The sequence below is a fragment of the Trichophyton benhamiae genome (assembly GCF_000151125.1).
Source record: "Trichophyton benhamiae CBS 112371 chromosome Unknown contig01206.0, whole genome shotgun sequence".
Taxonomy (NCBI): Eukaryota; Fungi; Ascomycota; class Eurotiomycetes; order Onygenales; family Arthrodermataceae; genus Trichophyton; species Trichophyton benhamiae.
In genome coordinates, this window is record NW_003315084.1 from 240,001 (window position 1) to 253,101 (window position 13,101).

Below are 13,101 nucleotides of genomic sequence, written 5' to 3' on the forward strand. Positions count from 1 at the left end.
CTCTCCGCCCGCACGGTGTCTGGCAAGAGAAAAACCTGGTACTAGCAACCATGGCTGCCATACTCCTTCAAAGTGAGAGATAACTGATGATAAGCACGCGATTGTTCCCCTTCCCCCGCTAGCCACCGAGATAGCTAACCGCTGGGATTCTAGTCGCTTTATCACTATGGCATGCTTATCGGGCATATATCTTAGTTATTATAGCTGTCACATTTCTCGCAGTAACCGAATTCTCGAGCCAGCGCAAACAGGAAAACCAATCGAAAGGAGCGGAGCAAGTTATTCAAAAGACAATTGTTAGTGATAAACCAGCACAGCCAGAAAATACAACGCTGGCAAAGTCTACGTCATTAAAACGTGAAACAAAGCCTGGACCAAAGAGACTCCGTGGTCTGAGGCCGTTGAAGGGGGATGCGAATGTCACAGCTCAAGTTGTCTCTGCCATTCGACCCATTTTCTTCTTTACTTCTTTGACAGGCACCACAGAGAAAAGCGCTCGAGCTGCATTCGAGAGCGTGAAATCCAAGTTACAAGGAGCACCGCAGAATGCCCAGTGCAAGGTTCTGGAACCTGAATTACATGATTTATCCTACATTGATTTCGACGACTACTTTGTGACCGCACCTAAGCCACCGACATCAGAGCCCGGATTGTCGTATCTGTATTGCATAATACTGCCAAGCTATGACATTGACAGCATCATCAATAACTTTCTCAACCATCTAGACGAAACTCACAATGACTTCCGCATTGATACTTCGCCATTGTCCGGTCTGACCGGGTACTGTGTTTTCGGTTTTGGCGATAAAGAAGGATGGCCAACTGTGGAAGAAGGCTTTTGTTCCCAGGCGGTAGCCGTTGATAAGTGGCTGGCCAAGCTGACTGGAAAACGGCGCGCCTATCCTCTCGGGTTTGGGGACGCGAAGACTGACGGAGACCACTCTCTGCAAGAGTGGTGTGACGGGATCGTTTCGGTGCTCCATGATATATCTGAGAATGGTGGTGGCCTGGGTGAAGGTGTTCCGGGTAGCGGCGACCCTATAGAAAGTGACGAGGAAGATGCAGAGGGGGACAATCAGCGGCCCCACAACTCCAGCCGCCCACGACGAACGAAAGCCAGAAATTCCCAAGTCGCCGACCTTGAAGATATCAAATTCAACCCGAAAGACCTTCTTGATGATGAACCTATTGACTTCACCACTTATGCTCCCACCAAGATATCATCGCTTTTCAGCAAGGAGATGGTACCGTCAACTTCTCCAACGTATACTGCATTGACGAAACAAGGGTACACTATTGTTGGATCTCACTCTGGTGTCAAAATCTGCCGGTGGACAAAATCAGCTCTACGAGGGCGTGGTTCGTGCTACAAAAACTCTTTCTATGGAATCAAATCGCATCTTTGTATGGAATCGACACCTTCCCTCTCATGCAGTAACAAATGCATTTTCTGTTGGCGACATGGAACGAATCCGGTCGGAACCACGTGGCGCTGGAAAGTTGATCCTCCCGAGCTGATTTTCAATGGCGTCAAGGAGGGTCATTACAAGAAAATCAAGATGTTGCGCGGTGTTCCTGGGGTTAGGGCCGAGCGTTTCGCAGAAGCCATGAGGATCAGACATTGCGCCCTGAGCTTAGTCGGTGAGCCAATTTTCTATCCTCACATCAACGAGTTGCTCTCGCTTCTACACGGTGAGCACATTTCCAGCTTCTTGGTCTGCAATGCGCAGCATCCTGATGAATTGGCTGCCCTACAAAGAGTGACACAGCTATATGTGTCCATTGACGCCAGCAATCGTGAAAGCCTCCGCAAAATTGACCGACCTTTACATCGGGACTTCTGGGAACGCCTCCAACGTTGTCTGGACATACTTCGAGAAAAGAGAAATGTGCACAGGACTGTGTATCGACTTACTCTCGTCAAAGGATTTAACATTGATGATGAGGTCGAGGGCTACGCTGACCTCGTTGAGAAAGGTCTGCCTTGTTTTATCGAAATAAAAGGTGTGACTTACTGTGGAACGAGTTCCAGTTCAAATGCGGGCTTAACGATGCAGAATGTTCCTTTTTATCACGAAATTGTTGCGTTTGTGGTCGCACTGAATGAGGAGTTAGAACGGCGTGGCCTTTCATATGGATTATCTGCCGAGCATGCTCATAGCTGTTGCGTCCTACTTGCATCCAAGCGTTTCCTGGTAAACGGCAAATGGCATACAAGAATCAACTATGAGCGCTTCTTTGAGCTCCTAGAACGTGAAAAGCAAACTGGTGAATCCTTTGCTCCTGAAGACTATATGCGCGAGACCGAGGAGTGGGCCTTGTGGGGGAATGGCGGCTTCGACCCGAATGATCGAAGGGTTCACACCAAGGGGAAGAATAAGGGGAAGATAGGTGTGCCGCCGCCATCAGGCAAAGTGATACTGGCTAGCACAGCTTGAAATTCGGAGGCCACAAGTTAACAAATTAGACGGGGTCCTTTTATAGTCGGGAAAGCTAACTTGTCATAGCAAAGGAGGCCACAGCATCGTACGATATTAGTTTTAGGCTACTCCCGTCTGCCAAAATAAAAAGTCTATCTCACTTTAGGACTGTCAGAAGCTCTACGGAGAATAGAGAATTGGTCTGTTGAGCTGAGCTATCGCCCGCCAGAGCAGAACAAGCCCAGCAAGCATTTAACCAATGAACAGATTTGTTTCAAGGCTTGTCCTCCAATCGCGACCCACACACGCATGGGATCATTTTTAGCCGCTGGATGGGTTTTCCAGGTCAAGTACTCAAGTACCTTAGACCAAAACGCAGAATTCTCTTCGTTGCTTCACTAGAAGAAACAGCCGAGGCACTGGAAGTGAGACCAAATAAAACGTTAAAAAATCCAAATACTCGGACCAAAGGTCGTCCGTCCGGAAACGAGCGAACCAGGATACTTAAAATACGAACTCGTATTCGGGTCACGGCACTTTTCTTTGACTCAGCCGAGGTCTAGGGTCTCTCGTTAACGTCATATCTTTGACTTGCCGCGCCTTGGGTTGCCAAAGGAGGTGACAACAGAAACTTCATCAGCGCGAAGGAGCTTGTTGTGTATCCACTTATGCAGTTGTATCAACTTGCACTATCAGACTTTTTTTTTTCGTCCAACCCGACTCACCCGATGACGAGGATCGATTGCGTGCGCATCGCTTTAAAATGCGTCTGCTTCCCCCTTAGTTAGATTGCGGCATCATATGTGTCCCTAAAATCACACAAACAGCAACACCGTTCTACCCTAACCCTTATCTAACGGCAGTTTCTTACCTGGTTGGCTCTCCTTTATCTCTCTACTGCTCGGAAGGCGGCTCTGCACTTGAGCAACAATAAGAAGGTATGGCTGATGCCAATGCCATAGAGGGAGAGAAGTCGATACCGACCAAGATTCCTCACTGGAGACAAGTAACTGATCCAGGCGCCGTCACACCAGAGATAATTAATTATCCCTACCCCGGATCCGGGACGGAAGCGGACCCTTATCTTGTACAATGGATTCCAAACGACCCTCGAAACCCGATGAACTATTCTGCCGTTAAAAAGTGGTCGATCACCTTCGTTGTTGCAATAGCTACGCTTGCCGTTGCCTTGATATCGTCTGCATATACCGGAGGAGCCATCGAAATTGCTCAAGAATTTCATGCCGACGCGGAAGTTATCACATTGGGTGTCTCCTTATTCGTCCTTGGTTTTGCAATCGGCCCGCTGATATGGGCTCCTATGAGCGAATTATTTGGCCGCCAGCTGCTATTCTTCGGCACCTACCTTGCTTTGACAGCCTTTAATGCTGGGGCAGCTGGTAGCCCTAATATGGCAACGTTGCTTGTTCTCCGATTCTTTGCTGGCTCTTTTGGCTCATCCCCTTTGACTAATGCCGGGGGTGTAATTGCAGATATGTTTCCGGCTTCACATCGTGGCTTGGCCATGGGGATATTCGCCATAGCCCCTTTTTTGGGCCCAGTACTGGGTCCAGTTATAGGAGGATTTCTTGGAGAGTCAGCAGGTTGGAGATGGGTCGAAGGATTCCTGGCCATATTCTCTGGAGTTGTCTGGATTATTGGTTCTATTTTCCTTCCAGAAACCTATCCCCCGGTGCTTCTTCGCAAGAGGGCTCAGCGACTGTCTAAACTTACTGGAAAGGTATACGCGAGCAGAATGGATGTTGAACAAGGGAAATTATCCATTGGACAAGCTTTCAAGACTGCACTCATGCGACCCTGGATTCTCTTATTCCGCGAACCTATCGTTTTGTTGCTGTCAACATATATGGCAATTGTCTATGGAACACTTTACATGCTCTTTTCAGCATTTCCAGTCGTTTATCAGCAACATAGGGGTTGGAGCCCCGGAATCGGAGGGCTTGCATTCTTGGGAGTCCTTGGCGGAATCCTCGCCGCCATGGTAATCAACCTTCTAGATAACAAAAGATATGCAAAAGTTTCGAAGGAATACAATGGCTTCGCACCTCCTGAAGAACGGCTGCCAGTTGCGATTATTGGGGGAATTGCTATTCCGATCGGGCTCTTCTGGTTTGCTTGGACTAATGGACCTCAGATACATTGGATTGTATCAATCATAGCATCGGCTCCGTTTGGCTTCGGCATGGTCCTTGTTTTCTTGAGTCTAATGAATTATCTCATTGATGCATATACTATATATGCTGCCTCAGTCCTTGCCGCAAATTCTGTGCTTCGATCTCTGTTTGGCGCAGCGTTCCCATTATTTACCCGATATATGTACCAGAACCTTGGAATCCACTGGGCCTCAACTATTCCCGCCTTCCTGGCACTGGCGTGTGTTCCCTTTCCTTTCTTGTTCTACATATACGGCGCAAACATTCGAAAACGCTGCAAATTTGCTGGAGAGGCTGATGCATTTATGCAAAAACTTATGCAGGCAAACTCAGCGCACCTTGAGAGTGATTTAGAGGTATCGGAGACCGGCCCTATACCGAGAAGAAACAGCCTAGAAGCACGAGAGGTGCTGGACAGAATACAATCTGCTCGATCTGGTCTCACGCGTACTCGTACAGCAGCAACCGTCGAGTATGAAGGGAACCCCTACGATATTGACCGTGTAAATACCGGTCTTTCCCGCGTTAGCACTACAAATTCCCAGACGCGTTAAGTTGTCTTTCATTAGTTATTACATTTAAATAAGCTCATAGACTAATTTCTTCTTAATTATACCCCATAAATATATTGAATAGCGAAATATACACACATTGATAGTATAAAAATTGTGTTCTGTAGTCAGAAAATATGCGTAGCCATTTGTATACCAAGTATGTGGTATGGAATTAATAGCATTAAGCAGATACTCTATCGAAAACCTCAGGGGCAAAATTCACAAGTATTGGTACAGAAGACGGTATTCTTCCCATCAAGTTATTTAGACTGCAGGAAGAGGGCCTGTTACACCGGTTTTTTTATCTGAAACATAAAGCATTCCTCGCCCATCCGGGCAGGTGGCGGTAAAAAACAAGGAGCGAAGAAACATCCCAGAGCAGTGACTGGAGCCTGCCGGGCTTCTTGGAGTAAGAAAGCTGGTGGTTTGTACAAACTGCCCGAAAGGGACCCCATCTATTAGAAGTTGCACTTCTACATTCAGTATTCTCCGCTCTACTCTACCATTGGCAGTATCCATTATGGCAGTACCTAACAAGTTTGGATAATCTGGAGGTAGTTGGAGACAAGTGAGATCTCTACCAAATAGCTCAAAGTAAGATGAGCCTGTATCGTCAAGAACATTGTCAACTGTAATTTCATGGGCGAGTCCAATCCCCCTGACTTTGACACTGAACTAATAATAGCTATTGGATAAGAATACCAGCCAAGCCAGAAAGTGATGTAGTGATGCTTAACAAACCATGTGGTGATGAAACTCGTTTTGAGGAGGAAGTCTTGCACGTATCATTTTTTGGGTAACCGGTATGTTCTAAAGGCTCATATCTCAGCAAGTTGATAAATTATCAATAAAATATCAAAATAGAAATTCAAGGGTTCGGATAGCTACCGGTTCAGCCCATAGGGTGCCTGGGCCATACTTCTCATAAAAGCCGCGCCCCTTTTCCATTACCATTGCCCCGAGGTCAAAATTTTTCCGCGGAACAGGCCCATAAACTAGCCTACCTGCAAACCACACAGTAACTTGATCATAGTCTAGCTTCAGCTGTCCCTGACGATACGCGTTCAGAATAGCATTTATATTCTCACGTAGGAAGTTACTGGAGTCGGGATAGATTTGGTACTTTAGGACGCGGATTCTCCAAAGTACATCCGCGTCCAGGTCTCCCCGTTCAGTAGGGTCAATACTACTCCCTTGTTAGATCAAACTAAAAACCACCTATAACTAACTAGTTATTGTGGTAGTGGCTGGATTGTCAGGGTCGATCAGCTATACTTACGGAGGTAAAGATGGCGTTTCCGCCTTGTAGTCCCGCAAGCATTTCTCAAAGTGTTCCACGCCAGCGACGTCGTTCGACGACTTTGCTGTCTCGATGTCGTCTTGTAACTTCTTGATTTCTTTATTCCGGTACCTGGATATGGTTGGGGATCTTGTTAGTGGGTATTGCGGAGAATAGGAGTAATGGAGGGTAATACTCAACATAATTGCGGGTAAACATAGCATCTTCGACGTCAGCTTGAGAATAACATGCTTTCATGTCATCTATCGTCATTGGATTGTTTTCCTCACCACCATTGGTGGTGTCGCTATTCTGCATCGATGACATAGCTACTACTCGCTATTTAAATAGAGATGGAGGAGGAATTAAAATGAAATCCAAGGCAACGAGCAACATAGCTAGTTATTGTGTTAAGTTGATGGATGCGGCGAGTCGTTAGTTAACTATATAGGTAGAGAAAAGTTAACTAATTGTGGAAGTGGCTAGTTATAGATGAGGTCATACTTTCTCGCGAACGAACTAGGGACATATAAATAAGAACCCTTGATCTGACCGCGCTGTGTAACGTATATTTTCTTCTATCTTTGGCGTTTATTTCCTCATCACCTTTGCTTACTGAACTAAGATCACATTTATCGACATGGCGTTCTATCAAAGAGCTTCTCCGGTTAATTCTCTTCGATATACAACTCCTTACCTCGCCTTTCCATCGCGCGGTGAGTCCTGGGAGAGCTTTCGTTCAAGGCTCACACATGCCCATCCAGACAACAGCGATGTTAAAGTGCAGGAGAAAAAGCAAGCTACCCGTCATACACAGCAATATTGGACCACGACAGATGATGGCAGCTGGTCAAGACACATTGCAGACAAGGCGCCATTCACGCTCTGGGACAACTCACAACAAGATTTTCGCTACCCTACAAGTTCCGAGAAACAATGGATACTAGACACATTCTCTGCAACTGGGCTAACTATCTCATGGCCAGAAATCTTTATCGAGACGCGTTCGCCCCCAGTTCCGGTGCCTTTAACGGTAGCTTGTGTCCCATGTCTTTTTGTCCCACCAGACCACCCAGTGAACCCGCTATCGGCAGATATCAGCTATTGTAACCCGAGACTACCTGATCCTATCCCTGTGAAATTCCATTATAGTAAATGGGGCAAACCATCAAAAGAGGAGTACCAAGTGGTATTCCATAAGCTCAAGGATATGATGAATATTAAGTCAATCAGCTTTGTTCATTCTATAATTATAGTTGAACTTGGAGCTGATGATGGACGGGTGTACGAAATGAGATCGCTCCCAGGGAGAGTCGCGAATCATCTCACATTATACCACCATAGCCAAACACCTTTCTGGGACCTTAAGGTCCAAGGGCGAGAGCGCGTGATTAAACCAACCGCCAGTCTCCATGATATGACAAATTATCTTTCAACAGAACTACACAGCTTATGTCCTGGCGTTAGAGTAGAAAGTGGTACAACCTCTATAGACGGAGGTTACGTTGATACAACAATAGCCACAACAGCAGGTGTATTACTTAGATCCTCTGAAGGCTCCAGATTAACAGTATCAAATCATGGTTTCCCGTACTCCGATGACGTGTACCATCCTTCATTATTCCCCGATGGACTCTGTATAGGACAAATAAGTGAACGTTTTACAGCTCTCGATGTCGCCTTAGTCAAACTTCATCCGTCGACATCATTTACAAATAACGAATACTTTGAGTCTCAACAACCTAAGAGACTTCTTCGCTCCAGCGAGGTACCAATCAATACCTGGTGTACACTTGATGGAATGGCAAGTGGTTTGGTATTTTTGAGAGTCGCTGGGATTCAACTTTTCCCTTTTCCCCAGGTTCCGGGCATTGAAGTTGAGTTTACCCGCTTCCAAACAGAAAATATATACCGATATATTGGTCCCGCCGGAATGGAGGTTTGTTCCGGAATATGCGGTTCGCCTATAGTGATTGACGAAGATGAAAGTGGAGGGGTGGTGGGCTTTTTTCAAATAGGAAAGCGAGGTGCAGACTGGGCGTTAGCACCATATCTGGATGAGATAATAGATAGAGGATGGACAGTTGTGTAGTGGCTAGTTATTGAGCCGGCGTTTGACTTACGAGTCTGATTCTAACATACACACATCCAATATGTTAACAGCCAGACGCAGCTTATTCAACTAGCTAGCTAGAAGGTTTCGCTCGGCTCTTCTTTTTCTTATAGCTCAGCGGTCTTTTTACTGTTGGATGCCTGCTAGCATTGCACATCACAAATATAGCATTACTTATATATATATATATATATATATATTTCATAAACCAGGGAAGGTTTTTTTTATCGTATGTCTAGGTATCGAATCCCAGTTAGTAAATTGACAATCATGCATGAGCTCGCATATCCAATTCCCTGTGACACTTATTGTGCGGAAAATAACGTTACATACCTGTCTCAACATTATATACCATTCAATGAGCTCGTCTTAGCTTCGCCTTGATGGCTACTAGTCATCAGCACTACGTAGAAGTGCGAGCTCGTCGCTGATGCATCGCGATGTGCGCGGAACCTCACACATCGCGATGCCCCGAATGAAAACCTTTCATTCGAGGAGGGTCCTGTTGGGGTTTTACCCTAAGGGGGGCTTATGGGAGAAGCCCTCCTCTCCTGGGTGTCAACCCCTGAGCCTTTTCGCTGGCTCATCATCTGTGTTTGCTTCTCAACTCTTCCGGCAAGGTTGTCAATAGACTTTGCCAGTTCGCGCACGGATCCAGACAGAGAACTGTTTGGATCCGTCTGACGGTTGCTAAGAACCAATCCGTCTTCTTGAACAGCCAGGTGGTTCCCCCCGGTGCCGATTAGTTTTTTCGTGAATCGTCTGTACATGTATGGCACGGCTACAACCAGGATCGGCCACAATGCTTGTAGCCAGGCTGCCCCGGTTTGTAGAATAGTCCAAATGTTCGGCTTTTCGCTAGCCATCATAACAATATATAATAGGAAATATATATGTGATAATGTGGTGTGGCGTCACGGCGCGAGGAAGAGAAGGAAAAAAAGAGAAAGAAAAGGAGAAGGAGAAGAAGAAAAGGTTGTATATAGGACGCGCTCCGCGTCGCTATAGAAACCAGCCCCCTTCCGAGAACGGAAGGAGCTAGTCAGCAGAGGAAGAACGCGAGAAAGTCAACATTAATCGGAGGATGGAAAAAACAATAGAGGATAACAGAACAGAAAGAGCAAAGGGTCATGTTGGTATATATAAGTGTTATCGGCAACTTCTGCAACTGATAATAGGAAAGAATAGCCCATGAATCGATGTCTCCTTCCATATGATGGCATATAGTCATCAAGAGGTGGAAACATATCAATGCCTACATAATAGGCAGGAAGAGATATCCGTAAGAGGCAGTGCTGGATGATTAGGTAGGAAGAGAGATAAATAAAACGGATCCGTATTAGAGATTGTCCTGATTTATAGTACGTTATACCAATAAGCAGAAAGGTAAAGCATAGCGGCACCAGTCCACCATGGCCAGAGAAGAAGAAATTGGACAAAAATTCCGGCCACTTTATAAGAGAAATGGAACCACCAGCCATGTTTTCCGCCTTGCATCATCCAGATTCTAAACTTCCAGTGGTCCAAGGAGTACATATAACTATCATATAATAAGTATGATTCGTTCTTCTGGGTTAGAGAATCCAGGGAGGGGCCTTCTGCACCCTCAAACAAAGACAGAGTCTCTCTAGACGATCTTATAGCATCCGAATCGACAGAATACTGTATCTGGCTATTCTTCTTCCAACGGATATCATTAGGGTCAAGGCCGGCTCCAAGATTTATCCATTTAGTAGTTACTAGAGCCAGTCTGTTTCTGTCAAGAGCTCTTACCTCCACCTGATAGTCAGCACCACATGCTCGACAGTTGAAGACATCTGGTTCAAAGGGGAGTCCACGCTGTTTAGAGATTTTGGACTTGGTGAACGCCGACCTAACCAATGGAGGCATTATTGGGTTTTGGCCTCTTATTCCAACACGTCTCATTCCAACATGGTCACAGAGAAATACAAAATTTATGTTGAGAATGAGCCTATCTATGCTTCGGGTCTCTACTGCGGCCCACGTTTGAATCCGCAGACATAGGCAAGGACCCGAGCAGACCCGGGCTTCAACGGATAACAAAGAGGTAGTAGAGGTTTCTTTTTGTCTATGAACTTCGGTAAAGAGTAGAGAATCTGTCGAGATACCGTGCTCCGGTCCATAATAGTACCTCTTCATAGCGAGCTGCAAGTGGTAGTGGTAGAAGGAATAAAGAGAGTCCAGCTCTGGGTGCACAAGAAATGGACGGAGGGAGCTAACCCTACCCCCATGAAAATAAAGTGGAGGTTTAGGAAGGAGTGTTGGCCCAGGAAGATCGAGGCAGTCCCTAGGATGGAGAATAGAGCAAAAGTGGCAGAAGTAGAACGGTGGGAGGTCAGCCGCCAGTCGGTTTAAAAACACCTGCCGATCATTGGGAAACGCATCCAATGTGTCCCACGCTCCAAGGATAGAAAGAGTTGCATGGTTACATAGGGCAAGGCAGGCCACATCCACCGGTGGGAGATGGCTTGCTACCATGGACATAATCTCTGGTGGTAGGCTGGCTAAGGTCGGTGTCTGCTCCTGTTTTTCGGCTTCCATTGTGGGGTATACAGGACATCCGCCGCATGAGAATTAGGCTTGATAGATGGTAATATAGTAGTATTAACCTGTATCGGAAGAAGATCCCAGATATCAATTGTTGATATCAGATTGAATGTCGTTGCGAGCCTCCAAAAGAAAAACCGACGTGATGTCTCTGTGATGATGTCATCGCCCGGGCCGGATTTCTTATGTCATCTACCCGTGCCCCCGCCCCCATCATCTGTAAGGTATTTCTACGTATTATTGGTCAATATTGTTGACATGTCTTACTAACTACATTTAAGGTAATATAATTGGCTGTGCTATAATACGATACTATTGGTCTGTTTGCCTTAGTAATCATCTCGGTAGCTGTCATTCTGATCGACTATAGAGCTCAATATCATCATCCTCCTTTGTTATCAACGTTCATCAATGTCATCAACGTGCTTTGCACACGATATTAATGCTATTGTCCAATATCACCTCACCTCCTCTCCTCTTTCTTACATCGTCTCTCCCAGATTTCTCTCCTGTTTTCCACATTTCTCTGACTTCTTTTTCCTTGCTCTGTCCTCTTCAGCTTCCGCTGAATCGATACGGCTTTTCGCGTTTGTTTCCTCATCAGATCATTCAATCCTCGCTGAACCCTTACCCGTCCCGTGCCTGCAATCATGCAGCACAAGGTTGACGAGGCCAAGATTGGGCCAGGAGCGGAACTCCGCGATCCTGTCCGCCTGGAGCTACTGAGAAGGCTGAAGGGGTTCCTGGAAGATCAAAAAGTCGCTCGGGGTGCTCAGGCTTCTCTGATGTTATGTGATATCCAGTACCTAGAAGGGCTATGCCAGTCGTTCGAGAATGCAACTGAGGAGGGAAAAGCCACAATGCGGAAAGGACTCTCTAGCTCGATGGAGGAGGATGAAATCGTCGAAAAATGTGAGTTTGAGATGCCCCTCTTTCGAGTTATTTCTGTGCCTAAAATGTCAATTTTGCCTCTGGCAGGGTGTCAGAAACCTCGTTCAAGCTCGACCGTCTCTTCTGCCCGAGCACGCTCGTTACAACGCGATTATTCTGAACCATCACCACGTCGACAAGCTATGTCGAGCACAGAACCCCGGGCTTCGGGAGCACAATTCCCCAAGAGAAAGCGTAGTACATCGCGAAATATATCTATTGATTCAAGCCCGAGCAGATCTAAACCGGTTAGCAGGATGGTGAGTCTGCATTTTTATCTTACTTATCCCTAGAGTTATATTCCCTCCTAATAGCGGGCTATAGTGCAAGGAGCGAGATGATTTCAAGTGCATTGTTACTAAGAGCGCTGGACCTATCGATGCCGCTCATTTATTCCCTGTTTCTCTTAATAAAAGCGACGATCGAGCAAACTTCTTTAGCTTGCTAAAAATTTTGTGGGCCCAGCGCATCGGGAAATGGGAAGGTCGTTTCAAAAATGGTACCGAATTTGTTGAGAATGAGGTATCTTTTTCTCCTTCCCTCCACAGATACCATGCGAAAGGTTTATTTGCGCTCCAGCCCATCGAAGCGACATCAGATGGAAGATCCTTAAAACTTGGCTTCTACTGGTTGAATAAGCGTCAGGTTGAAAGATCTAAGGAAATGGTTGACCTGATGGACATCCCAGCCCTCGCCCATGATTTCCGGCCGAAAGATATCGCGATCTGCAGCTCCCGAGATGAGCATATCATCAGGTCGGGTGAAGTTATAGAGCTGATAACGAAGGACCCTGAGAAGCTACCGTTGCCGGACTGGCATATACTAGAGATGCAATGGGTACTTCAACGTCTGGTGGCGCTGAAAGGGGCTGCAGACATTCCTGACGCGGTTCATGACGACAGTAACGATAGTGACTGGGAAGAGTCGGCGTGCTATAGATATGATGAGATGGAGGAAGATAACGATTCCAGCGAAGAATACGATGAACATGAGGAGGGCTGGCGGCATGCGAGAATCGACGATTGGGTTGGCCAGATTCCTGGAGAGACATGTGTTTAATACT

General features: G+C 46.3%; 6 protein-coding genes across 6 annotated transcripts; 4 read left to right on the forward strand and 2 right to left on the reverse strand.

The window, feature by feature from the left end:
* Positions 1–50: 50 nt before the first annotated feature.
* Positions 51–2,822, forward strand: ARB_02787 (uncharacterized protein; the record flags this gene model as incomplete). The annotated part of the gene is made up of 3 exons (XM_003011009.1): positions 51–72; positions 205–2,391; positions 2,587–2,822. 3 exons carry the CDS (start codon positions 51–53, stop codon positions 2,820–2,822), a joined length of 2,445 nt encoding a protein of 814 aa, XP_003011055.1.
* Positions 2,823–3,360: 538 nt separating this feature from the next.
* Positions 3,361–5,148, forward strand: ARB_02788 (MFS multidrug transporter, putative; the record flags this gene model as incomplete). The annotated part of the gene is made up of 1 exon (XM_003011010.1): positions 3,361–5,148. One exon carries the CDS (start codon positions 3,361–3,363, stop codon positions 5,146–5,148), a length of 1,788 nt encoding a protein of 595 aa, XP_003011056.1.
* Positions 5,149–6,547: 1,399 nt separating this feature from the next.
* ARB_02789 (uncharacterized protein) lies at positions 6,548–6,745 on the reverse strand (the record flags this gene model as incomplete). The annotated part of the gene is made up of 1 exon (XM_003011011.1): positions 6,548–6,745. The coding sequence occupies one exon, from the start codon at positions 6,743–6,745 to the stop codon at positions 6,548–6,550; it is 198 nt and encodes a 65-aa protein (XP_003011057.1).
* Positions 6,746–7,067: 322 nt separating this feature from the next.
* Positions 7,068–8,519, forward strand: ARB_02790 (uncharacterized protein; the record flags this gene model as incomplete). The annotated part of the gene is made up of 1 exon (XM_003011012.1): positions 7,068–8,519. One exon carries the CDS (start codon positions 7,068–7,070, stop codon positions 8,517–8,519), a length of 1,452 nt encoding a protein of 483 aa, XP_003011058.1.
* Positions 8,520–9,896: 1,377 nt separating this feature from the next.
* On the reverse strand, positions 9,897–11,102 carry ARB_02791 (uncharacterized protein; the record flags this gene model as incomplete). Its single annotated transcript, XM_003011013.1, has 1 exon — positions 9,897–11,102. The coding sequence occupies one exon, from the start codon at positions 11,100–11,102 to the stop codon at positions 9,897–9,899; it is 1,206 nt and encodes a 401-aa protein (XP_003011059.1).
* Positions 11,103–11,758: 656 nt separating this feature from the next.
* ARB_02792 (uncharacterized protein) lies at positions 11,759–13,097 on the forward strand (the record flags this gene model as incomplete). The annotated part of the gene is made up of 2 exons (XM_003011014.1): positions 11,759–12,298; positions 12,363–13,097. 2 exons carry the CDS (start codon positions 11,759–11,761, stop codon positions 13,095–13,097), a joined length of 1,275 nt encoding a protein of 424 aa, XP_003011060.1.
* Positions 13,098–13,101: the final 4 nt, after the last annotated feature.